Source organism: Thunnus thynnus, chromosome 8, assembly GCF_963924715.1.
Source record: "Thunnus thynnus chromosome 8, fThuThy2.1, whole genome shotgun sequence".
Classification (NCBI taxonomy): Eukaryota; Metazoa; Chordata; class Actinopteri; order Scombriformes; family Scombridae; genus Thunnus; species Thunnus thynnus.
The window spans coordinates 24,719,921-24,744,984 of record NC_089524.1 but is presented as its reverse complement, the minus strand read 5'-3'; the positions used below and the strand labels follow the sequence as shown (position 1 = coordinate 24,744,984).

Sequence of the window (25,064 nt, the reverse complement as noted above, 5' to 3'; positions counted from 1 at the left end):
TACATCTTTCCCGGTTTCATGTAAGAACTGGCAAAACCAGCTCTGAAGCTACGATGAGGCTATTTTCAGCGCTGCAGCTAAGGATTTCACTATCGATCAATCTGTTGATTGTTTTCTCGATTAATCGATTATTTCTGTGTTTTAGAAAACGTCAGAAAATAGTGGAAAATGTCGATCACTGTTTCCCTAAGCTCAATGTGACATCATCATATGTCTTGTTTTGTCCCAACCAACAGTCAACAACCCAAAGATATCCAGTTTACTGCCAAAGAAGACCAGAGAAACCAGAAAATATTTACATTTAAGAAGCTGGAATCAGAAAATTTTGAAATTTTCCTCTAAAAAAAAAGGTTCAATATGATATAATGTAACTGATTATCGGAAAAGTTGGCGATTAATTTAGTAGTTGGCAACTAATTGATTAATCAACTAATCGTTGCAGCTGTAGTTGTTTTTGACTGCAAACAGCGTAGCAGGGGAACTAATCTTGATAAGACTATTAACAAAAGTTTTAGAGTAATCAACAAATAGTGCAGTCTGTCTGTTGTCTTGTGAAAATATGATATGAAGCCAAATAACACAAGTGGTTGTTATTGTACTGCATTGTGGTCTGAAGCCTGGTTGCTGCATGCTATTGTAATCTAGATAAGCAAACACGTGACTGTCAACCAGTGATTGAAGATATTTGCAAAGGGTGAGAGTTGTGATTAGAGCTGCAAGGATTAGTCGATTAATTATTCAATCAACAGAAAATTAATCTGTTGATTAAGCAGGTGGAGCAACTGTTTTGTCAATCAAATAATCGTTTCTGTCAGTTTTTAATAAAAATATGTTCCAAATATTCTCTGGTTTAATCTCCTGTCACATTAATAGAAAAAAATCTTCAGGTTTTGAGCTGTTGGTCCGACAAAACAAGCAAATTGAAGACAACGCAGTGTTCTCTGAGAAATTGTTAATGCCATTTTCCACAATTTTTAAAACACTTTATAATTCAAAATCAAACTAATAGCTAGTTGCAGCCCTCGTAGTGATAGACCTGCAGTGTGTCACCTCTTGTATGCAGTGTGAAGAGCAGCTGCTTTCCATACAGATCGTCTACTCCAGCTCATTTTCTTATAGTGCATTTGGAAGTGTACAGTATTGCACTTCTGAAGAGTCCAAACATAACATTGATAACCTGCTTGTGGCAAAAGGCAAAGGTGGTAGCGCCATCTGCTGGCTCAGTGGAGGAATTTGTTGGGTTTTATCAACTTTGAACCTATCAAACACACTCAGTTGCCAATTAATTACAACTAATGCAGTTTAATGGATCAGTCCTGCTATAAATCCTACCCTCATGAAAGGTTGTAATGTTCAGTTTTTGTTGTAACTGTTTTAGAGAAGTGGCTGTAGTACTGAGATGTCTTTTGATTATTTTGTCAGCCCATTTATTCTAATTAAATGGAGACTAGTGAAGTTGAGACATTTTTATTGTATTTAGTTTTCCAAATGGAAGCTACATTTTATAGCACATTGAGAGAGAGGACAATCCGCTCTTCTAATTAATCCAGAACTGCATTTCTTTTGCTGCCTAAATCTTTGCTAATCAGTCTAGACAACAGGAGATCTAGTCTGGCCCAGGGTTTGTTTGTGGATCAAATGGCATTTTAAAGATTGGCACAGAGCCATAGCCTTAGCCAGAACTAACAGAAAGCTTCTCAGATCTTTCATCAGAAGTAATTGGGTATTTTGTTTTGTTTTTTGGTTGATGTGATTCCATCAATATTCATGGGTATACTCTTCTGTCAGTTTACTGCCAATTCTGCTGAAAAAGCAGATATTAGTCCAAATACAGCTCTTCAGGCTCTGACAGAGCCAAGTAAACATTTTAGACAAAGTCATGTAGAAAAGGTCAGCATCACTGGCAGTGCCTTGATTCCAGTTACAGGTGAGACAGAAAGTTTTTTTGTTTTGTTTTTTGGTATTGAGAATTTGGTACTTCTGTTGTCATTTTCCACAGTTTAACAAAGACATTACAAACTTACCACACCAAACAACCCAACCAGAGGGGCAAAAAACAGGACGGAGGAATGTGAGTGTGGACTATACAGTGAGCTTGATAATACTTACCTTATGAATGTAAACAAATTATACAATTCTGAGCCATGAGATGTTTGTTTTTATGGCAAACAAACCCTAAAACAATAGAAATATAGTTTTACAAAACAACCCCAACTCAAGGTCCACTTACTAGCTCTTTCTGGAATTTTTAACCTATCACACTGTCTTCGTTATCGGATCGAGACAGTTGTCATGGAGGTGGATCTGTTGACATCTTCTGATTTCATCAGAGGTATTTTAGGACTTCTCATCCATGTTTGCTTGAAAGATAGAAGTATACGTTTCATTCTTGAGCTTGGAAATAGTAGTTTGTTATGAGTCACCGCTATTACTGTTAATTTATACCACTGGTTAAGTTCTAAAGCTTTTTGGTAGGCTGAAGTGACTGTGAGAGACCCATAGAAGATAGATGAGGCAGACTCCAGGGATGCAGAGCACTTTACAGTTCTTGGTTTGTGTAGTTTAAGCTCTGCAGAGAGAACAAAAAGTATTATGACATAAACAAAAAAGGTAAGCATTGATAACAGAACCAAAAATTTGAATAAAAGTTCTGTGAGAATTGAATTAAGTCAAATAATTAAAAAATCTCACTTACATGATTCATGCAACATATGGCTGGAGTCAAGAAGTAAGAACAAAGGGAGGAAGGCAGCATAAAGCCTTCTGGGTAAATTGATTGCAGTGGCATGTTCCTTCCAGATTTGATTTGTCCTCCTCTGCCTGGGAAGTGGTCAGGTGACTCTTAGGTGGGGACTTTTGACACCACTGATAAAGATTGTGTGAAAGTTCCAAAAAAAAACTTGAGTTCAGATTGTTTTGTCAAGTTACTAATTTTACCAAGGTCAGGAATTAACTCTTATAGCCTACTTGATCATTTTTTGTGTGTCAGACATGAAGAACAATTGAACCTGTTGAACCTGACAACCTTTAGATGAGAATGTTTCCTTACATTTTTAGGCAGGCTTTTGATGTCTGATCATTTAAAGCAACTGAAAACATTTTTAGTTTCAGTTCTAGTAGCCAAATCCTCAGCCAATCATCATCATTAGAAGTCTTAAAGTCTTGCATCATAATACACGTGACAATTTTGGGACAATAGTGACAACAACAAGAAAAACCTACAAGCCACTGAGGGGCTGCTATTGACACGTCACCTTTGTGCAGCATGTGGGTTAAATAATTCAAACAACACACCTGCTCTGTGATTACTGCCTCACCTGTGTGCACCTTCCCCGTACTCCACATACTGTGTAAAAAAAGTGAATTACCACAGGTGGACACATACTACTGCATATAAACACATATTAATAAAGTAAAGTAAAAACAGTACAAGAATGGCTCCAACAAGGACCTTTGTGCTCAGTTATATTTTTTATTGTCGACCCCACTGTACCTGAAACTACATACCAGTGTTACAGATCCACTAGTGACCGTGTTAACTGGTGACTTTGAGACGTGTTTGCTCGTAGTGACGCCAGCCGTTGAAAACACCTGGAGAACACACAGGTGTCCTCGCGAATTCCTAATTAATAGTATTTTAATTACAAGTTTATATTCATGAGATTATATTTGTCTTACTTTGTAAATGAAACTGTGTCGCCAGCAAGAAGCATTCACCTCGGTCAATCAGATATATTTAATACACAATTTGTCAACGTATTTTTACGACTTTTATATGTTGCAGACATACAGAGGATAATTACAGATGAGACTGGTCAAATCTGGTGGCTACTGGAAGTTCAACCACCACACAGTTTGCACACAATATACGTTCCTGAACGGTGTGGGTCCACAGTGACAGAGCAGGTTCACTTTAATGTGAATATGGGTCTTTTACAACCGAAAATAATGTTATAAAATTTGCTGCACTGCTAATCTATACGTTTTGTTTCCCACATTAAAAATAAGAAGAGGTGAATTTCTTACTCAGCACACAATTTCAGTTAAATAAATCTTTAACTGAGAAAAACACAGATTAGTGAGTATTTAAATCTCATTAAAGTAAAGGTATTCACGAGGACACCTACGTGTTTTCTTAGTGTTTTCAACAGCTGCCGGTACTACGAGCAACCACGACGCACTCGGCAGAAAGTCGCCGGTTAACACGGTCACCAGTGGATCCGCAACACCGGTACGTCACGTGACCGCGTAGCGTTAACGCAGCCTTCTCTCTCAGCGGACAGTCTTCTGTCATCTTGGAACAACAGCACCCTGGTTCAGGCGGGGTGGATATTTTCTGTCATCCCCGCAGTCTCAAGAGAGGTGATCATATCAGACAATGGGGAACAGAGACGATGAATACGACTTCTTATTTAAAGGTGAGCGGGACAGAACACACTTGTAGGTAACCGTGTTTGATGTTATTTAGCCGTGTTTACCGTCAGTGCTGCGGTTTAATGCCAGCTAACTGGAGCTAGCCGGACTCCTCTTAGCTACGGCGCTTTGGTCGTGACTTTTCAGACTTGTCGTTTCATATTAACCTCACACACTCACTATTACCTACGACCTTCCAGTGCTTTTATTTCTGTCAAGGTTTGCGGGTAACCACCAGTTTTGCTTAGCGGACATGAAATTGACAGAAAGTAAAGGGCGTGTGGTGAGTTAGCCCTGCATGCTAGGAGCTAGCTTAGTCAAACTGACGGAGCGATTAGCTGTTAACAGTTTGTTTAGCAAACCTTATTGTCATCTAAGAGACATTATCCTCCAGCTGTATAAAACTCAGTTATCTAAACAGCAGCACCAACAATGGCCTATACTTTCTGATGTTAAATGATATCAGATCATTCAACAGAGAGGGAAACAAGACTTCCTTTGTGGCGGACTACAGACCTGTAGCCTGAGGGAGAAAAACTCTGGTTTGGCTTTGGTTTTCTTGTCAGATATCTGCTTCAGCTGACCACAGTCAGTATTCACCACCACCAGTTTGTTTATGATGGCCAATGGCAGATTTCCATGCAGTGATCTCTTTCCCCCCCCTGTAAACCTAACTGTTCCTTTCAGCCTGTAGAGCTAACTAATGATCAGATAAAATAATCAGCATGAAGAGCCAAGAAACCTGATTTTTATTGTCTTGTGTCATATCTATTCACACGCAATCTTTAATGCACTTAAATCATTAGATTATAGGGGAGAGAGAGAGACACTGATGTACGTCACCCCTCAACTGTCAGTGCAGTGAGTTTTATACTAATACTGGAGACGCAGCAGAAACACACCAGCTTTTATCACTCCTATCCAATAAAAAAAAGCATTAGAGTATAGGCCAGGGCCAGATTTGCTGCTGGGAGTGTCAGAAATGGATTGGAGATACTGATGACTCGTAACAACAACAACGCAGGAACAGAGGCCCCGAGAAACTGTTGAGTCAGATTTCCCAGTGAGCTGGTTTTTTCTCGCTTCTTCCTGCATCACTCCCAGCAGGGCAAAGTCTGATAAGGTTTTCTCTGTACAGGCAGAAAGCAGCAATGAGATTGGCAATGACTGAATTATATAAGGTGACTACAGTGTGTCATATGATTATAGTTGTTTGATACATTTTGTGTAACTGTCAGCACCATTTCTGTTGTTTCAAATCCGCCTTTTCTTTTTCAAGTCACAACAATTCAGTAGCTGCAGTAGAAATGGATGAGGCAGTTTGAGGTGAAGCTGGGTAAAATGAAAAAAATGAGCTATGCCTGATTACAGAATAACTGCAGGAATTCTTTGAAATCTGAGAGTCACATTTTCTTGAGAGCTGTTGCCCTGACACATGCTCATATTTCACTTTTTGTCTTGGCTGTAGTCGTACTAATCGGAGACTCTGGAGTGGGGAAGAGTAACCTGCTGTCCCGTTTCACAAGAAATGAGTTCAACCTGGAGAGCAAGAGCACCATCGGGGTGGAGTTCGCCACCCGTAGCATCCAGGTGGATGGCAAGACGATAAAGGCTCAAATCTGGGACACAGCTGGACAAGAACGCTACAGAGCAATCACCTCAGCGTGAGTATTTTCTTTGGGTTTAAAGTAGTTAACATTGATGCAAATATCATGCTGGAAAAAAAGCAATAACCTGGTTTATATTGTCACCAGGTATTACCGGGGTGCAGTTGGAGCTCTCCTAGTTTATGACATCGCCAAGCACCTGACGTATGAGAACGTGGAGCGCTGGCTGAAGGAGCTGAGGGACCACGCTGACAACAACATCGTCATCATGCTGGTTGGAAACAAGAGTGACCTCCGCCACCTTAGGGCAGTGCCCACTGATGAGGCCCGAGCCTTTGCAGGTAAATCACTAAACACTGACACCTAATAATCTGTAAAATATGTCAACTGTGTGCATTTTCAAAATGTATCTTGCATCTCTCCCACATCAGAAAAGAACACTCTGTCATTCATTGAGACCTCAGCGCTGGACTCCACAAATGTAGAAGAAGCCTTCAAGAATATTTTAACAGGTAGGAAAAGCAAGACACAGTAGAGTACATCACCTAATGTACTCTGAGCCCTCTGATTATCTCAATATTTCATGTCTATTATTTAGAACATAATATCATTAGATGATATGAGATAAAAAATATCAGGGCATCTGAAGCCAGTTTTCTGTTTAATTGTTGGTCATTTTTTAAAGAAACATATGGTAGTGGAAGTAACAAATTACATTTACTCTGATTACTGTAACTAAGGTGGGGTTTTTTTCGAGTATTTAAGAAAATATGTGTGTTATACTTTGATACAATTTGCAACCTTAATTTTCCAGCCAGCATTTATGCTAACTTACATGGTACAATTCATGCTGACATGTAAATGCACTGTATTTATGTAAGGATCACATAAGTTTTTCCTTATTCTTATATATAGCGACTACTGTCACTACAAGGGTTCATTTAAGATGGAATGAGATGGTGAAAACATTTGCATCTATCTGAAAAATTATATGAAACATTCAAGCTGTACAGTTCACTTAATGTTTTACCATTTTGACATGGAGTTACGCAATTTTATTTCTCTACAAATGGGAATGTACAGCACAACTACATATACAGTGAAATGAGAAGAGCATTACAGTGTTTTTCTTGGATTTCTCTCTGCAGAAATCTACCGTATCGTGTCTCAGAAGCAGATAGCGGACAGATCTGCGCACGACGAATCTCCTGGCAACAACGTAGTGGACATTAGTGTCCCACCAACCACTGACGGGCAGAAGGGCAACAAACTCCAGTGCTGCCAGAGCCTGTGACACTCAATCCCATAAAACACTCTTCCTCCAAAACCATCTTGACATCACATCACCTGTGCACTTTTTTGTTCCCGTATCTCTGCTCACAGCCAAAGCCCTTCTCACTCTACCCTTTTTATTTTTCTTTCTCTCATTGTTTTATATACTAGTACTTTGAACCCACTTGTGCTCTTCTCTTCTGCCATGAAAGAAAACTTTAAGAAGCCTTTATGTCACTCGGTCAGTCGAGTTATTCACGGAGTCAATGTGAAGGTTCCTGCAATGCAGGAACGAGGCAGTTGCCGCTGTCTTAATGAAGCCTGTGAAGTTGTTTGAACTCTACTGAAACGCTGTCATGTACATGGGAGGCTGTGGAACATTTCAATGGTTACCACTAGATGGTGCTGTGTAAATAAACTAGAGGCAGTTGCTCCAACCTGGTGAAGCAGTATTATGCGTTTGACAGTGTGGTTCTTGTTTTCTTCTTACATCAGTTAAGTTATCATGCCAAAAATATCCTCATGATGTATTTATTGAAGAAGACTTGGCTTAAGTTGTCATTGTTTTACTTTCAATTGAAGGACTGTATAAATTTACAATAAAACTCTTGACAAAACTAGTGTTGAACTTATGTTTTCCTTCTGAAAATTGGTTTTCTCTGGTAAGGTTTTTAAGACTTGAGTCTCATCAAGCTGGGACTAGTTTTCTGGATAACTGCAGAACAAGATTGAAAAAAAAGTCTCCTAGTTTTACTGAGTGCAGTTGTCAAGCTAATTTAGAAATCCTGCTTGAGAGGCTGTGGTTGAGCTAAAAATGTCTTTCAGAATTTCCACAATGAAGCAAGAACAGCATACCAACATCTGGGCTGTGGTACAAAACAAAGGATTTACATCTGTCTTTGTGGTAGCACTTAATGAGGACGTGTCAGGGTCGGATTAACCCTCTCGGGGGGCCCTGGGGCACAAAAAAGATGAGATGTCCCTATTGACTGCCCCCAATTCTCCCACTCTGTGCATTGTGAATGTGATAATTCATAATTAGAACCAAGTTAGTGGTAAATTGATAGATTTGTGCTCTATTTAGGAATATGAACTAAAATAAAGGCAAAAATAAAATATGCAACCATCCATTTCGGTACATATTGTGCTTCAGTGATGCACAGTCACAGATTTGCAGTTAAGCCACAAAGAGAGCCTGGACCCCCTGTGGGTCTGGGGTCCCAGTGCAATTGCCTGTTTGCCCTGTTGGTAATCCTTTTGGTGGGTACATCTTTTGTAGCTGAGGGTAAAATATGTGAGCAGGTAAGCAGATAAAATAGCTTTTTAACAATATTTTTCTATCACTAATCAAAACCAGCGTTGTTACAGACATGCTGAAGCAGAATATTTTGAACTAACTAAGCTGCTCGTATTTTATATTTGGATGAAATGTGGAGATTCTTCGACTCCTCAGAGCCATCCGGAAGCAAAACTCGACAAGTTCGATTCCAGATGTGTTTCTCCTTGTCTGCGCTGCATCAGCAGTTGTTTTTCATCAGGATTAATGGATACATATATAGCTGTCGTCAAAAACAGACTTACAGTAATAACATCTCATCCTTGCTGGACTAAGAGGATGATCTGTAAACAGCCATATCATACAAGTCATGTGGAACACAACGACATGCATTCCCATGAAAATAAATCAAACACAGAGCAAACAACAGACGATGATTAACACAGATACGTAAACAAAGCAAAAAATGACCCGAATTAACGTTCACTCTTAGTTTATCCTCATGTTTTATTTGCTTTGCAAACTATTCTTGGCTGATTGCAGGTACCAGTATTTTGGTGAAGAAGTCTTTCTTTTTTTTTTCTCCACAGCACACCATAAACACTGTAGTATTTAAAAATGTGAATACTGAAGAATTGCAACATAAATCACAAATGATACACATTAACATACCAACCCAAAAAAAAAAGACATGTAAAGTTCAAAGATTACAAAGATGTTATTTAACATAACACAACAGAAGCACATTAACAGCTACATGTTATCTTCCTTTGCGTAATAAACAAATAAAACGATTTTAAAATCCCTTTCTAGACTTGAATTTTGGGAGCTATTTAAGTTACTTTTACATTATGTGTAATGACACTTAAAAACTCTTTGGAGATCAGTTTCAAATAGCTTTGATAACACTGACATGAAAAGGCAGGTAGCCAGAGACGGAGCAGTGTTGCATACTTTGTACATACTATCATACTGCTCATGGCTGCACAAAGCTTTACATTTGACATTACTTCAAATCAGTGCTCCAACAGATCCCAATACTTCTGGGGTTAAAGCCTCGTTCATAACAAACAGTAAACACATGGATGATCAAATGACTCATAAGCTTATAAGGCAGACGAGCCCCCCCCCCCCCAGTATATCCTGCATCACAGTATTGCAGGATATACTGTAATCTTTTGTTCGGAGATCAGTTCAAAACAAACAAATGCTTATCTGAGGCAGTATGTGGGACACCGGGGGCTAAAAAGTGTCGGTGTAGACAAGAAGACAGAAAGAAAACAACTTTCCCAGCTGCTGGTCACTGTTAATACCACAGTGTCAGCCGTCTAACTGGAAAAGAAAGGTTGCTCAACACTTACAACCATATGACTAGTATCAGTTTCTCACTGTCAGACTATTTCTATGACTGAAAGTTTCACAACAGCCCCAGGCAGCCACATGTCATAATAGATGAACAATATTGTGACAGTTTGCGTATTAATACCAATACAGAATCTTTCTAGACTAAAGTTTCAGTAGCATAACAATCAACACTGTGTAGGAGGGAAAAATCATCCATATAGATGCTTACTGACTGCGAATAATCAGCATCTGCTCTGAAAAAGTGACTGAAATCGTGGTTTGTCCACTAATAACTGAATCCCTTCATATAACACCACACATTAGTTTAAGTTAATGATTAAATAATAATATTGTTCAAGCCTGATTGTTATAAAGTAAATAGGTGTATTTTAAATAAAAAGGCATTAATAATACATTTTGTCCTCTGTACATCATGGGTCATGATCAAAATATGATCATCTATTAATAAGAATGAGACAAAGAGTCACTCCACTGAAGACATAAAACTATTGTCATCTTGGAATTAAAGTTTAGTTTGTAATAATAAAATTATAACAATAAAGATTCAAGCAAGTTTTAAACTTGCCTGACTGCTTTCAATGCCACCTGTATAACAGTATAGCCAAGTTATTTTTAATTTCACAACTATAAATGAAACTAATTTTTTCATAAACAATACTGAGCTGTAGGGTTAACGTGTGCATGACCCCAAACAGGACAGTGATGTCATATTGTGACACCGCTGTGTTTAAGGCCGTCATCAGGCCCATAGACTGGATTATGTTAGTTTTAACAATTAAGTCCTTCTTAATACTGCAAGTTTTCATCTTCAGGCTTCAGCGTCTGAAAGTGGCAATTAACCGTCTCCCTATAACCCAAATTAGGTGGAATGAAGAAATTTCAAAAAAAGAATAAAAATTGGACCATGTTGTGACCCGGAAATCTAGAAACCAGGCAGACTGTGTGTGGTTTGCTCTGATTGATTCATAGTTACATAAGTCCATAAGTGAGCTGATTATAAACTGCACCAACCTAGTGTATGTACAAGTGAATTTTCTCTTCTCCCCCAAAACAAGTAACACAGCCCGTCCAAATTGGGCCAGACTGCTCAAAAAAGACAACATCCATCAAATGGACTCAGAAAAACATGTGAGCTTCTTGCAGCTTCCATGAAAGAAAAGACTAAACAATGCTTTAGTCAGATTTGGCCTTAGTGGATCTTTCACCTTTGCATAATGAATCCACCATTAAAGTCATTGTTGGTGGGTAGTTCATGTCTGGCAGAAACACCAGCACTGAAAATCACCTCTGAGATTTTCTTCTTCATCAGATCAGAGAAACTATGCTTGACTACTAAGTTTCTGAATCCCTGATTCTTGATGTGATCATAAAACTACACAGACACACATACAACGATGTGTATTCTTAAAGTAAAGTACTTCAATGGGCCAGCAGAAGGATGCTTTAGTACACTGCATCAGCCACCAAACAATGTTCGTGGAACTGTTCCTCTAAAAGCTGTTTTGATGGAGTTTTCTATCAATTGATATAAATATAAAGACCCACTTGTTAAGTGCTGATAATACAAGAACCTCCATGAGGACACTGTTAAACCCTACTTCAGTAGGAATAGTAAATCTGTTCATTCATTAGTGGTTTAAAAAATGATTCTACAAAAAACAAAACAACAAAAAAAAAAAAGTTTTCCCAAAGAAATATTAACAGTGCTTGCATGCAAAACTGTGCATGTCGGTAGAGGTGAAGACCTCAATGTCCACAGTGTTTTATTGCACAATCTCTAATGTTATGCCGCCATCCGCTCTCGGATGAGATGTGACAATAGGTGCAGAAAAAAAAAAACCTTGAAAGAGGTCCAACAAGATAATAGTTTCATGGTCCTTTAGTTTCATCTCAGACAGCGAACTGCCATCTGGATTGTGAAATGTAAATAAATGGAAGCTCTGAGCTTCTCATTTTTCCTTCACAGATTAATATGGAATCAGCTCCTCGATGGGTAATGTTGTGCAGAGAATGCAAGGCCTAAGTAGGTGTTGTGCGTGCCCTGATATGACATGTATCTAGCAGTTTATCATCATCATCATTCATTCATCACTGCAGCAGACTCTGCAGTCACCGATTGAACCGCAACAGAAGAATCATTACATTTCAAGTCCACTAAACAAGTTAGTTTGGTCATTCCTTATTCTTGTATCACTGCTAGCTAATGTTAACATCACATCCAACATGATCAGACTGTTCCCATGTTTCCTCTGCACATCTTCATATGCTCTTCCATTCTTTAGTGCCTTTGCATAAGCTTAGTGAAAACCCAGCATGAGGACTGACGGACTCCATTTAAATGTGCTCATTTCTGCACTCACAGGAGGAGCGCTTCTTAAAAATGTCAAGTGAAGATTTAAGTATTGATAGGTCGAAGAAAAAAAGGGGGGGAAAAAAACGCAACAAAAAACACCCACAAGTGCTTGTTGAAAGTCATGATGCACCGAGTATCATCCCCCATAAGTAAATGGCACCATTATTGTGGTCATCTTCATTTGATCTCATACTATACTCTCATTGGCGGATTTCTTCATCAGTTTGGTAGAGAGCAAGGAATGCTGGGAAGAGTTAGACTCCTTGGCTTCAGGAATGAGCAGACGTACTTTCTGATTTGTTCTTCTCCACTCAGAGTACAGCTGACAGTGGTAGCGGAAAGATACCTGCACAGACAACCAGGTAGGAGAAGACAGAAGTAGAACATCAATTACTCACTTAATGTCATGTTTAAGGCTAATTAGCAATTTTATATTTAATACACTGCATCACAACTGCTCAATTTAAGCGGTTCCACTTAAAACCATCTGCGTTACAATAATGCTGTAGTCTGATCTGTACGTGAATAGATTTTTACCAGGGTCCAGAGGACGTAGATGGTGAAGAGGGCGATGGTGAGGGCTATGAGACCCACAGCCTGCAGCCAGCTCCCCAGCTGAAGATGGTCTTGAGCGCCGCTCAGGCACAGCCAGCCCGAAATGGCTGCTAGGGGCGTGATAAACAGGAAGCACACCATGTCACAGAACAGTGTCCTCTTCTCATTACGAGGGCCGGGGTCCCGCAGCCACTGTAGAATAAGAAGTAGGAGACCGATGAGGAGAAGTGTGAGAGAGACAAGGGAGAGGTAGAAAGACAGATCTTCAGTTAATCAAGAACAGAAAAGAATTACATCATGATTAAAAGCAAGCAAGCAGAAAGATGAGATGGAAAAAAAGCTATTTCACACAATTATTCACAAACAGCAGCACAATCAAGACGAGCAGAGAGATTGATGCAGACAAGGCAAAGCTCATTGACCTTTGTTACCTCTGTGAGAGGCCTCGGTCGGCGCTCGATGCTGAACTCCGTGTGGCAGAGCTCACAGTAGCTGGTGTTGGAAGACGACAGCCACTTTTCTAAGCAGCTCTTGTGTACTGTGCCCAGGGTGCCCGTGCAGTCGCATGGGGACAGGAGACCCTCACTGTTGCCACCTTCATGGCAAATACGGCAGATGGGACCATCGCTGAGACAAAATAAGAAAACAAAGACAAATAAAGTTACGTCAGCATCATTCACCGTGCTTGTTCTGGTTATTTCTGTTCACGATAACTTGTGTGAGCCTTACCTTTGCGTGCCCACGGGTTTGAGCACAGACGACAGCAACCGTCCATCTATGGCTGTGACCTGGGTGACGTAGAGCGCCTGGCACCCGTCCCCACCCGCTTCCTCGACGTTCTTCCCAGCTCCTGTGCTGCTGGCACAGTCACACAGAGAGCCGGGCAGGTGGCAACACCCCCCTGTCGTCATGGTTACAGTGTCCAGATGCTAGCCGTAGATTCGGGGGCGTAAAGGGTTAGCAGCGAAGGTTGCTTCAAGGAGCAGAAAGCACAAACTCTGCTCTCCCTTATTTTCTACAAACAGAGAAAAAAGGGGGAAAAAAATCGAGACTTTTTAAACAAACAATAATAGGCAGTGTAATGTTACAGTGAAAAAGTATTATTTTATAATACAATAGAATAGTATAGTAGGTATAAATCATTCAGACACTGAGGAAAAATGATATTTAGGTGCTACCTAAGAATCAAAATATTTATTTATTATCAAGGCAATGGCAAACTAGAAAAACTTGGGTTAGTAAGATTTAAAACTAAGAAATATTATATATATATATCTTTAAAAAAAAACCCAGTATTGTTATATACAGTATGTATTTGCCAGTACTATCTGGCTCTAGGTACAATAAGCTTCACATTATTACAGTCTTCATTGAAGAGCCTGCTTCATGTCTCATTAGTTTCCGGCCATGTGAAAATAACTTTAGGTTATCTACAAAGACATTTTGTCATTTATAAGACAGCTGTCAGTTTTGTTGGGCCAATTTGCCCAAAGCAGCTGCTAGTCCATTATAAAAGCAAGTGTGATGGTCAGTGGCAGTGAGTGTGAAGTGCAGCAGACTGATAAACAGCTGTCTCCCCTCAGATAACCCTTCACTACAGATAAAGAGGCAGGCAGCGGAATTTGCTGCGGCCCTTTATTACATTCGTCTTGCCGTCTGGAAATATGTGTTGTTCTGTACAGTGACAGATCAATTACAAACGGATATTTCTTGAATAAATGTTTTCATTTTTCATGAGACAATACATACAGTAAGAGGGATTACATGACGCACAAGAAATAGCAAAACGCGTGTCTGATATGTTTGAAAGTATTGAAGAAGCTTCTTTTACTTTTAAGGAATCGATGACACAGTTTATAGGACACAAGACAGCGGACACATATTGAACCTATTTTTGACCAGGGTGTTAGTCACGGGTAAATACTGGGTCGTTGTTGGTCGCATAAGACCTCGCTCTGCAACTGTAGCTTTGTACAGTTAAACCATAGCATTACACCCGAACTTGTATAATCCTTTGTGCTCAACAGTGATGACGCTGTGTTGTTTTTAAACAGGGGGCAGATGGTGCAGACACTCTACTGTTAATACACAGGATTTTGTGTACTTTCTCTGTCGCCTTATGAACAACAAGAATTTACGATAATTTTAAAATGTTATTGTGATTAAGAGGAGTGGAAATTACAGCTGCTGGTCAAAAACAGCTGATGATCTAATTCAATCAACAAAACAGACTATACAATTATTTTTTAATATGATTACTATAGCTGTGAAGGAAATAATGTTCTATCTTTGTTTACACTGTATCAAAGAGGAGGGAAATATTTGACTACAGGACAACTTAGGATGTTTAAAAAGTTAAACTGTATATAATAATATCCACACATGCGTATAATGACTTTTAGAATTTGATTGTTATTTTTTTCTACTTATAATCTAGATGTAAGCTTATTTTCTAGGAGTTTTACTTTGCTGAATGTTACGTTTTGTCACTACAATCTAATCAATCTAACATTCCTACATTAAACAGTTTCATCTTGTCTGTTGTATGAAGTAACATCTGCTCTTACGCAACACATGTTATTCAAGCTGTTTGTGACAAACTCCAAATATATTCCATGAGTTTGCTCACACCTGGTTTATTACAAACACGCATTTAACAGATTAATATGATAAATGGCTTTATGAGATAAGTTGCAAATGAAGCATCAGAGCATGAACTTTACCTTCATGACACAGACACCAGGTCAGATGAATGGGTAACTTGTTCTTTCACCGAGCAACACCAAATGGATGTGATGGTCTCATTTAGGCCTCAATGAAAACTAGTATTCTGACAGTATCCACTTTAATTTGGTGTATTATGGTTGAAATAGGCTGTTGTGTCTGGATATATTGTGATAAAAGACAGTACAGACCCATGGAGTAGGAGAGGTTGTTCAAAAATCTGTTATGAGTATGACTAATTCATGTTATTATTTATGACTACTGATACAGAATGAGGATTAAGAAACAAAGTCCCTGATCCAGATAAACAAAAGGGTAACCCCAAAACTAAGTTATTTCAGTTATTGTTTTCTGCCTCTTTTAAAACAAGTGATGTATGAAAACACATGAAGAAAACTGGCTGTACTATTCTCAGATCAACTGAGACAGAAATTCAGTAATTTTTAGGCCAAACGAAATTGAAAGTGACTGTAACTGATGCAACATTACGTTATTTTTTGAACAAAAAGTGATGGGAACTGAGCAGTCAATGTATGCAGCTGCATTAACTCATGAAACGAATAAAATCACCTCAGATAACAAACAATCCTTTTCACTTGGACGCAGCTAACACCGCCGCTGTATCCAGCTGTTGTAGCTTTGATGCAGACTATTGTCTGGAGCACAGATGTCAAAACAACGCCTTCAGCTGCGTGGCGGCGTGAATCAATGAATTAGCTGTGTACGGCTGTGTTACAATGACATATTTAACAGATGAAAACCGACTATCTAAGATTTTTCCTGGCTGTCATTTCGTTATCGATAGCTATTCACTGTTCATGTTCAATGTCCAGCAAATAAACGTGGTCAGTTCGTGCCGCCACAGCTGTCAGGAGCTGCAGTCAGCTGCTAGTAGCCAAAAAAAGCTCTACTTACCCTCTCTTCTTCCTCTTTTTCCTCCTCTTTTTCTTCTTACCGATGTCTTCCTCCTGTGGTGAGTATTACCGCCCTGACAGCCTCGTATTTCCTTGTCGTTTCATTATAGTTAAAGGTATGAATAACCAGCATCAGAAGCTGAAGATATGCTGCTCAGCTCGGTGCTAGCTCTCAGCTGATAACACACAGCAGGCCAGGCTTCCGCTTCCCCAGCGCTTTAAATAAAACAGGCTCATCATCATCATCATCATCATCATCATCATCAGCTGTCTGCCTCTGCGGGGAGCACACGGCTCGATCCACGACGAGTTAACAATGTGGTTGTGGATAAACAACAGCTCACACGCACACAGCTACACAACAGATCCGGGAACAGACAATTTATCACGTGGTTTTAGAACAGAAAACAAGTTACAGCACATTTTACAAGGGTGTTTACTTTTTTTTAGATTTCGTTACACAGATGAGCATTTTCCGCCTAAAATCACCACACATTTTATTTTACAGTCCTGTAAAAGAACATTTTACGACTGGATTTTTTTTTTTAAATCATCATTAATAATTATCGTGTAGACTATATCCATGGTCAAAAATTTCTATAGGATCCCAAAAGGAATTTCCAATTAAAATCCTACCTAGTTCTTCCTAATGTTGGAACCAGTTCTATGGGATAAAGTCCAATAGGACTTAATCCAAAAGAGATGATAAATGATTAACAATACAAAAATACTATAAGATCTTCCTATATGATTAAAGGCACAGTGTGTAGAATTTAGTAGCATCTAGTGGATGGACCTGGCAGAAATGGAATATAATATTCATACGTATGTTTTAATCAGTGTATAATCACCTGAGATAAGAATCGTTGTGTCATTGTTACCTTGGAATGAGCCCTTTATATCTACATTGGGAGCTGGTCCAAGTAAATCCAGCTGCAGCCAGCATGAACATGCAGCACCTACACGACACGCCCACTTTACTACATGACACACCCACTTGGTTAAATTTAGACATGAGGAGAAGGATGGTTAAGGTCAGAGTCAAGCGGCAACGTCCGGGGCTGAAAAATGAAGCCAATGCGGAAGTGCCAAAAACCTGCATTCTCTCTAATGGCCATCAGGGGGCAACTCCACTGGCTGCAAAAAGAAGTCTGATTGTATAGAAGTCTATGAGAAAATGACATGGCGACGGCCAAATCTAAGATGGTCAAATCGCTACACTCAAGGCTTCAAAACGGCAGTTGACAAACTAATGGTTGACGTCACGGTGACAACGTCCACATTTTTTACAGTCTATGGTTAGAGTTTTTCGTTGTCCTGGGGTTCGGGGTTAGGGTTGGAGGGGGGTTGTCATGTAGGGTTAGTGTGAGTCGGCGAGACTGCAGCTAGACACTTCTCAGCGGGCCCCCTTGCACGGAGGCCGCCATGTTCTACAGTAGCCCAGAAGGGACAAACTAAACACAGGCTCTAGAGAGGGCTTTGTGCATTTTCCGCACCATTTTGCAGTAACTGTAGGTAAATCCTACACGCTGGTGCTTTAAGTCTTAAAAGGACCTATGATTCCAAAATTGTTTACTCCTGTAGGACCTTTTCCATTTATATTCCTATAGAAAATGGCCATAGCCAGACCCACTCAATTAACCCCAATTAGTAAAGGCGACCATGTTAGTTTGAACAAGCATGTACCGTTTTTTCTCAGTGTTACACAATAAACCATTTTTTATTAACATTAGGTAGTACTACAGTGCAGTCACAATGGCAATACTTGTTTGAATGAAAACATTCTGAAACCAAATATCCAATACTTCTGAAACCAAAGATGTTGTGTTAGATCCTGTAAAACCACAATTTTATCTAATATAAGGGCACCCAGCTATCATCTGTGTAGATTTGTAGAAGCAGCCTGAGAAATGGGCTTGAATGCATGTACAAACGTTTCCATTAACACCTCAGTCACCTATAAACAACAGCGGAGGACACAGCATTAGGTTATGGACACACTGAGTGAGCAATGTGGTGTCTGAAAATAAGTATGTCTGCTATATGGTCATGTGGATTAGGTTTATTCATAATTCAGTATTTACTGTGTAATGTTCAAGTAGCAGACCAAGTTTAATTTTTGCTGGCTTTACATATATTTGAACTGTGAAACATCACAAGAGACATAATGCATCAAATCAATCACACATGAAAGCATTTCAATCAGATGGGTGAAAAAAGGAATTTCAGCCATTAAACTGATTTTCAATTTCAAACATTTATGTTGCTGGAGTGAAAGTGTTGAGTGAATAGCATTTTTAGTGGCTTCATTTTCCATTGAAAATATTCTCAGATTACATATATCTTTATCCGACAGATATCACAGTGAAATGACAGCAAAGGTTGCTCAAGTATATGAGAGGAAACTTGTTTAAAACAAAAAGGACCACATATAGTGCATGTTTTTACCTTTCAATTGCCACTGTTTCTTTTACTGATCCATGTTTCATGATCAAGATGTTGATAAATAATATAAAGTTGATTTGTTCCACTGAAATTCTTGGACACAAGTGCAAAAGTACAAAGGTTTTCATTTAGAGACAACCTGCTAAAACAGAGTTCGACCTGAGCCAACTCAAGAGAGGAAATACACACTAGGCTTGTTTGAGGCTGATACTATCATTTTACAAATAATAAAATCACTCACCACAATTCATAACATCACTTTTGCGTTATTACATTACGCATTTTTGCAAGAAGCCTGGATTGGTTTGCTAAATACAGCAATGATCTGCAATCTTAGCAGCCTTGAACACACTTAAAAGGAGAAAACTCAAAACTGATAAATGATGGTGTCTGTCTCCTTTGGTATCTTTGTGCACACATATTAACACACACACGCACACACACACACAAATAAAAACCTGCACTTCATTTCTTTCACACTTGCCCATATTAAGTCAGACAGTCACAGCCAGTCTGGTTCCTGGCTCATGCCAATTTCATGCCACAGTGGGCACAGAGGGCTCCAAAAGGAAAAAAAAAATAAAATTAAACCAGAAACTCCAGACAGAGTACACATCAATACTCTAAAGGTTCCTCCTCTTCTACACGGCTATTGCATGATAGGCAGAATTAGGTCAGACAGACATGAAATTGGGATTTCACTGTAGCAGATCATGTCAAAAGTCTGTATCAGTGCAGTGCTGAGAAAAGGAGAGTAGAAATCACTTGGAGCACTGATACACAGACCTGCTGATCCCTCGCCACTCCTTCAACAGAAGTGGGTCAATAGGACCATAAAAGCTAGTTAATTAAACTGTAGTTTACTATAACTTCAAGATCAACCTCGTAATAGCAAAAACACTTCCTCCCTCTGCAAGCTATTATGAGGCCATAAAGTTATTGAGACAGGCTCTTCTGAAAACAGAAGAGGACGCGTGAGCAAAGAAAAAAAAAAGAAAAACAGCAAAAAGGAATGTTTACTACAAGAGTCTTGGTGTCAGAGACTTCTGAACCCACAAGGGTACCATGACGCCAGCAGCATGACACTTGCAGTAAAGAAGAGGTGAAGAGAAAAGACTGATAGCAAGTCAAAACACAACAAGAAAAATATGTGCGTCACAGGCTTTGGCAGCAGGGGACTTTGTTGCCCCTCTGCCCGTCCATGGTTGGGGGGACACTTATATCCACTACGTTGTTCCCTGGAGAATCATCATGTCCGGATCTGTCTGATATTTGCTTCTGAGATACAATACGGTAGATTTCTGTGAGAGAAAACAGATGCAGTAAAATGTTGGTATATTATTTACACGATTCATAGTATGTACACTTTGTGTTTCATCTTTGATTATTCGTCTTACCTGTGAGAATGTTTTTAAAGGATTCTTCTACATTAGTGGAGTCCAAGGCTGAGGTTTCAATAAATGAGATTGTGTTCTTTTCTGAGTGTGAGAAGAAGACAACAGAGTGGACAGGTGTTAGAAAAATCCCCAGTTATGACATTTTATCAGTCAGCCACCTGCAGGTCTGTAGGCTAAATACATCTGAAATATACATTAAAATCCTCAGTTGCACTGAAAACATGACTGCTCGCATTCTCCCAATCATGGCACTTGATTTACCTGCAAAGGCTCGGGCCTCATCAGTGGGCACTGCCCTGAGGTGGCGGAGGTCACTCTTGTTTCCAACCAGCATGATGACGATGTTGTTGTCAGCGTGGTCCCTCAGCTCCTTCAGCCAGCGCTCCACGTTCTCATACGTCAGGTGCTTGGCGATGTCATAAACTAGGAGAGCTCCAACTGCACCCCGGTAATACCTAACAGCAACAGAGCAGTGAATAAAAATTGAGTCAGTAATTACTGCAATGTTCTCTATCAACTGATGAAGCTGAAGGTGAGCAGAGCCATGCTGGACATTAGGTGAGGTCACCCGACTCCATGTACCAATGATGATAATACAAGTAATTTGTCCCACTGACAGGTGCAGCAAAAGTGAGGAAGATGTAAATCAGGCACACTCCAGAGAAGAACATTCAAAATAAGTCAAAGCACCGGTGTGGGTGCAACATGCTGCCCAGTGCCATTAAAATGATGGCACAGAAATTGTGAATGAAAAAACATGAACTTTTTAGTGATCAGTAACTTAATTTGATTGTCTTTGTCTGTAGTTTTCTACAGTACATAGTTAACCATGTTATGTTATATACACACACGATAATGTAGACATTACATAAAGGAATTGTAAAGTGAGATTTAAGGTGGTATTGAAAAAAGGATTTTGACTTTATGTGCTTGAGATCCTCCAGCATGGAATTCAACATCCAACTGCTCAGCCACCCTTACGGGCAACATGGTGCTTATTATGGTCCAAATGTACACTTTACATAATCCTATCACAATTTTGGTGAATAACACACACTCACGCTGAGGTGATTGCTCTGTAGCGTTCTTGTCCAGCTGTGTCCCAGATTTGAGCCTTTATCGTCTTGCCGTCCACCTGGATGCTGCGGGTGGCGAACTCCACCCCGATGGTGCTCTTGCTCTCCAGGTTGAACTCATTTCTTGTGAAGCGGGACAGCAGGTTACTCTTCCCCACTCCAGAGTCTCCAATTAGTACAACTACAACCAAAACACACAGCACAAAAACATGAACAGTAGCCCCATGTCAGTCTGACAGACTGAAAAGTAAGATATATTTAGCCGTATGTTACCATAATCGTACATCTTCAAAACCGTGTCTTACTTACAGACTACAGATGTAGAGCACAACTCACAACTACAGCTGCAATTATTAGTTTATTAATTGATTAGTTGCCAAATATTGAAATAATTGCCAACAATTTTGATAATCAATTAATCATTTGAGTCTTCTCTTTGTTTTGATTATTTTATTTTGGACTTTTTTTTTTTTTTTTTTAAACAATAAATACAAATACACACAATACACATAAAACACCCAGTACCATTACACTAAACAACAGAAAGGCAGACAGGGGAGTCATATCCAAAACTCCCAGTCAACAGCAATATCTGCAAAACACTTCCACTGGGAAGGTCAAGGGCAAGAAAAACAAGCAAAAAGAAAACACACATGGGAGCACCGGGGGCTGTCAGTTAGTAATGTGGATAAGGCAGAGTTTGCACAGAATAAAGATACAGCATAGCAGCAGAGCTAATGAGTTATACAGATAGATCTCATCCAGCAATGTCAAAGAGGCTTTCACATCTTCAAAAATAGTTTTATGAATTCCATTTGCTAAAACGAATTTATTCCATCTATGCAGTAGCAAGCATTTCATTGAACCATCTCCTGAAACATGGAATTGATGGAGACTCCCAGTTTAATAATGTTAAAGATCTACTCCAGACATGTTTTAAGATGTATTTAAAATACTCTACTTTGGATAATAATTTATGTCTGTTATACTCAAAAACAAAAAAATGACATCTCTGCCTTCTCCCTCAATAATAATGCCACACTCTAGAAATATGCAAATATATTTCATCTGCTGGACACACATTTTCGGCAGATGAATTTGAAAACAGCCTTCTGTTAAATATGTCACACCAGAAATTACAATGTTTAGAGTTTTCTTATTTTTTAAAGTCAAAATTCTCTGATTCCAGCTTCTCAAATGTGAATATTTCCTGGTTTCTTCAGTCCTCTGTGACAGTAAACTGAATATCTTTTGAGTTGTGGACAAAACAAGACATTTGTCTGAAGTAAACCTGGGCTTTGGGAAACAGTGATTGACATATTTCACCATTTTCTGAAATTTTATAGACCGAACAACTAATCGATTAACTGATAATGAAAATAATCGTTAGTAGCAGCTCTAATTACAACATTAATGTAATCATGAGCAACAGGAAGCAAACTGTCAAACATCGGTAATGCTGATAGTTTGACGTTGTCAGTGTATGTAACTGTTAACCATAACTTTTAAAGAGAAACACTATGAATATACGACTTCGATGAGCTTGTAGTTTAACGTCAGGTCGTCTTCGGTGATCGTTTTTTAACGAGGCCAAGTAGCTGCCATGTTAGCTAGCTACTTAACGCTGTAACGTTAGCTTATTTAACGTTACCTAACGTTAGCCTGCTAATTCACTCGCGTTAAACGCCATCACCGGGTCAAAGTCAACACTATTAACACTATTCTGGAGGAGTTTTTGTATCTTGGTGCCAGATTATCTTATAAAACTGATTAGAGAGATAACTCAACAGTCAAATCATGTTCTCCTTTGCTACCGGTAGAGCTAACTTTAGCATGGACGTTGTCTTAGTTCACTTCCTCAGTTCCTCCTGCTGACGAACACGCTGTCATTCATCCACTTTTAAAGAACAACTTGCCTTTGAACAAGTAGTCGTATTCATCATCTCGGGTTCCCATGTTTGGATACTAGTTTTGGTACTTTTAAGTACTTTACCACAAACAACAACAGATTCTCTCCACCGGCAACTAGACGCCTCCTTCAAAGGAAGAGAACTTGCAGCGGCTTCGACCAATAAGAATCGTTTTCTTATTGATTGACAACTAGATTGGCGAATCAGCTGCTTACTTTAAAAGTGCTAGCCGATATTACGTCGATAAATCTTTGACATCCCTTTTTTGTTTTGTTATTTTTTTCTTTTTCCTGTGCACTAGTAAATGTACAACATACACAAACATAATATATGTAAGTATATTTACACATGTACCAAAACCCCCAACAAACAGAAATTTATATTTAAAAAAAAGTGCTATAGCCTATAAATAAAGTTATTCTTTTTTTAAGTGTGAGCCAATCATCGCACACAGCCAAGAACACGGCGATGCTGTAAACCCTTTGTTCTCCAAACTTTGACGCCCTGTGTGTCTTCTTGTCGATTGACCAATATTTCTGTATTCTTGTATGCAGACTGTTTCACAATTCTTACTGACACCTTCTGTATTTATTTCAACATCGCATCTGCCATCTCAGAAACAAGTTGGTACTTATGACAACTAACAAGATCTACTGTATGTTAATATAAATAAACCTATAATTTATGCCATGTGTGTTCATTGTCTTCAACTAATAATGCCACTGATAGGTTATTGTTTAAGAAAGGTCCTATTTTTAATTTCTATTCAGTTGAATTATGCTGTTGCCTCTTCTCTGACAAACCAGGCCACATCCATGATATATGACATGACACATGGACAGGTTTAAGTCATTTTTACATGAGGGGAAGTGCTCCAACCTCTTCTAGGCTGCTGATTAGTCAACTATTATTCAGTATACTTCAATTTAAAGGAAGAGCTGGGTTGTTTCAGTGGTCTCTCTCTCTCTCTTGCAGAGTGTACTCTCTGATGCTGACAAAGGACATTTTCTGATGTTCTCTGGCTGTGCTAGATGGAGGTAACTTTACCTTGGTAGGCAAATAGTGGCTCATGGGCCAAATCAGAGCCTCCAACGCAAATATTTGGCCCTGTAACGACAGCTGAAGTTTTCCCTTTTATAGATCAAATCAAATCACTCTTGATAAATTTACAATAGATAATGTAAACACAGGGTTCATGTAAATCCCAGTAAATATGACTTGTTAACCTCTTATAAACCTACAAGATGCATAACACAGGTACATAATATAATTTGGCTGATTTGACCAGAACAGATGTGTCAATAACAGCACTTTCCTTCAACCATAAATGAAGCAGGCCACTACTTATTGTGAGGATAAGCTATCAATTACATTTATAGTCTCATATATGTTCATGTTTATGTGAGTCTTTTTTTTTGCCATGTCAGTATCAATATAAGATGCTGTCTCTCTGTTTGCTGTCGCTTGCTAATGGAAATGATGACATCTGCCCTCAGAAACTGGAGTAAAAAAACGTACTTACAGTATGCAATTTCTGAAATAAAACTAAAATCTCCCCAAAAATTGTTTTTTTTTTTGTTTGAGGGTCCATTTTGTTAATTTCAATCATAAGGGCGTGGGAACCAAATAACTCATATGAACTCTATGACTTGATTTAACACCGGCAGTGCTAATAAGTCTTTCTATAAAAGTTAAATGATAAAAACTGTATCCCAACACATCCCTCATCATTGCTACAGATGACTAAATCAATCAAC

At 39.0% G+C, this 25,064-nt stretch overlaps 3 protein-coding genes across 4 annotated transcripts; 1 reads left to right on the top strand and 2 right to left on the bottom strand.

Annotated features, from left to right (window-relative positions):
* The first annotated feature begins 4,217 nt into the window (after positions 1-4,217).
* Positions 4,218-7,912, top strand: LOC137188037 (ras-related protein Rab-11B-like). Its single transcript, XM_067597400.1, has 5 exons — positions 4,218-4,418; positions 5,882-6,077; positions 6,168-6,361; positions 6,452-6,532; positions 7,169-7,912. Exons 1-5 carry the CDS (start codon positions 4,379-4,381, stop codon positions 7,312-7,314), a joined length of 657 nt encoding a protein of 218 aa, XP_067453501.1. The 5' UTR covers positions 4,218-4,378; the 3' UTR covers positions 7,315-7,912.
* A 1,143-nt stretch (positions 7,913-9,055) lies between these two features.
* Positions 9,056-16,620, bottom strand: marchf2 (membrane-associated ring finger (C3HC4) 2). Of its 2 annotated transcripts, none has more exons than XM_067597382.1 (5): positions 16,481-16,620; positions 13,571-13,856; positions 13,264-13,468; positions 12,824-13,033; positions 9,056-12,632 (listed from the first exon to the last, which is right to left on the bottom strand). In XM_067597382.1, the coding sequence occupies exons 2-5, from the start codon at positions 13,750-13,752 to the stop codon at positions 12,474-12,476; spliced, it is 756 nt and encodes a 251-aa protein (XP_067453483.1). In that variant the 5' UTR covers positions 13,753-13,856; positions 16,481-16,620; the 3' UTR covers positions 9,056-12,473. The 2 variants fall into 2 exon arrangements, with proteins under 2 accessions (XP_067453483.1, XP_067453484.1); XM_067597383.1 differs by having other exon boundaries at positions 13,273-13,468.
* On the bottom strand, positions 16,481-23,451 carry LOC137188027 (ras-related protein Rab-11B-like). The gene is made up of 5 exons (XM_067597384.1): positions 23,314-23,451; positions 21,383-21,578; positions 20,583-20,776; positions 20,322-20,402; positions 16,481-20,225 (listed from the first exon to the last, which is right to left on the bottom strand). Exons 1-5 carry the CDS (start codon positions 23,351-23,353, stop codon positions 20,080-20,082), a joined length of 657 nt encoding a protein of 218 aa, XP_067453485.1. The 5' UTR covers positions 23,354-23,451; the 3' UTR covers positions 16,481-20,079.
* Positions 23,452-25,064: the final 1,613 nt, after the last annotated feature.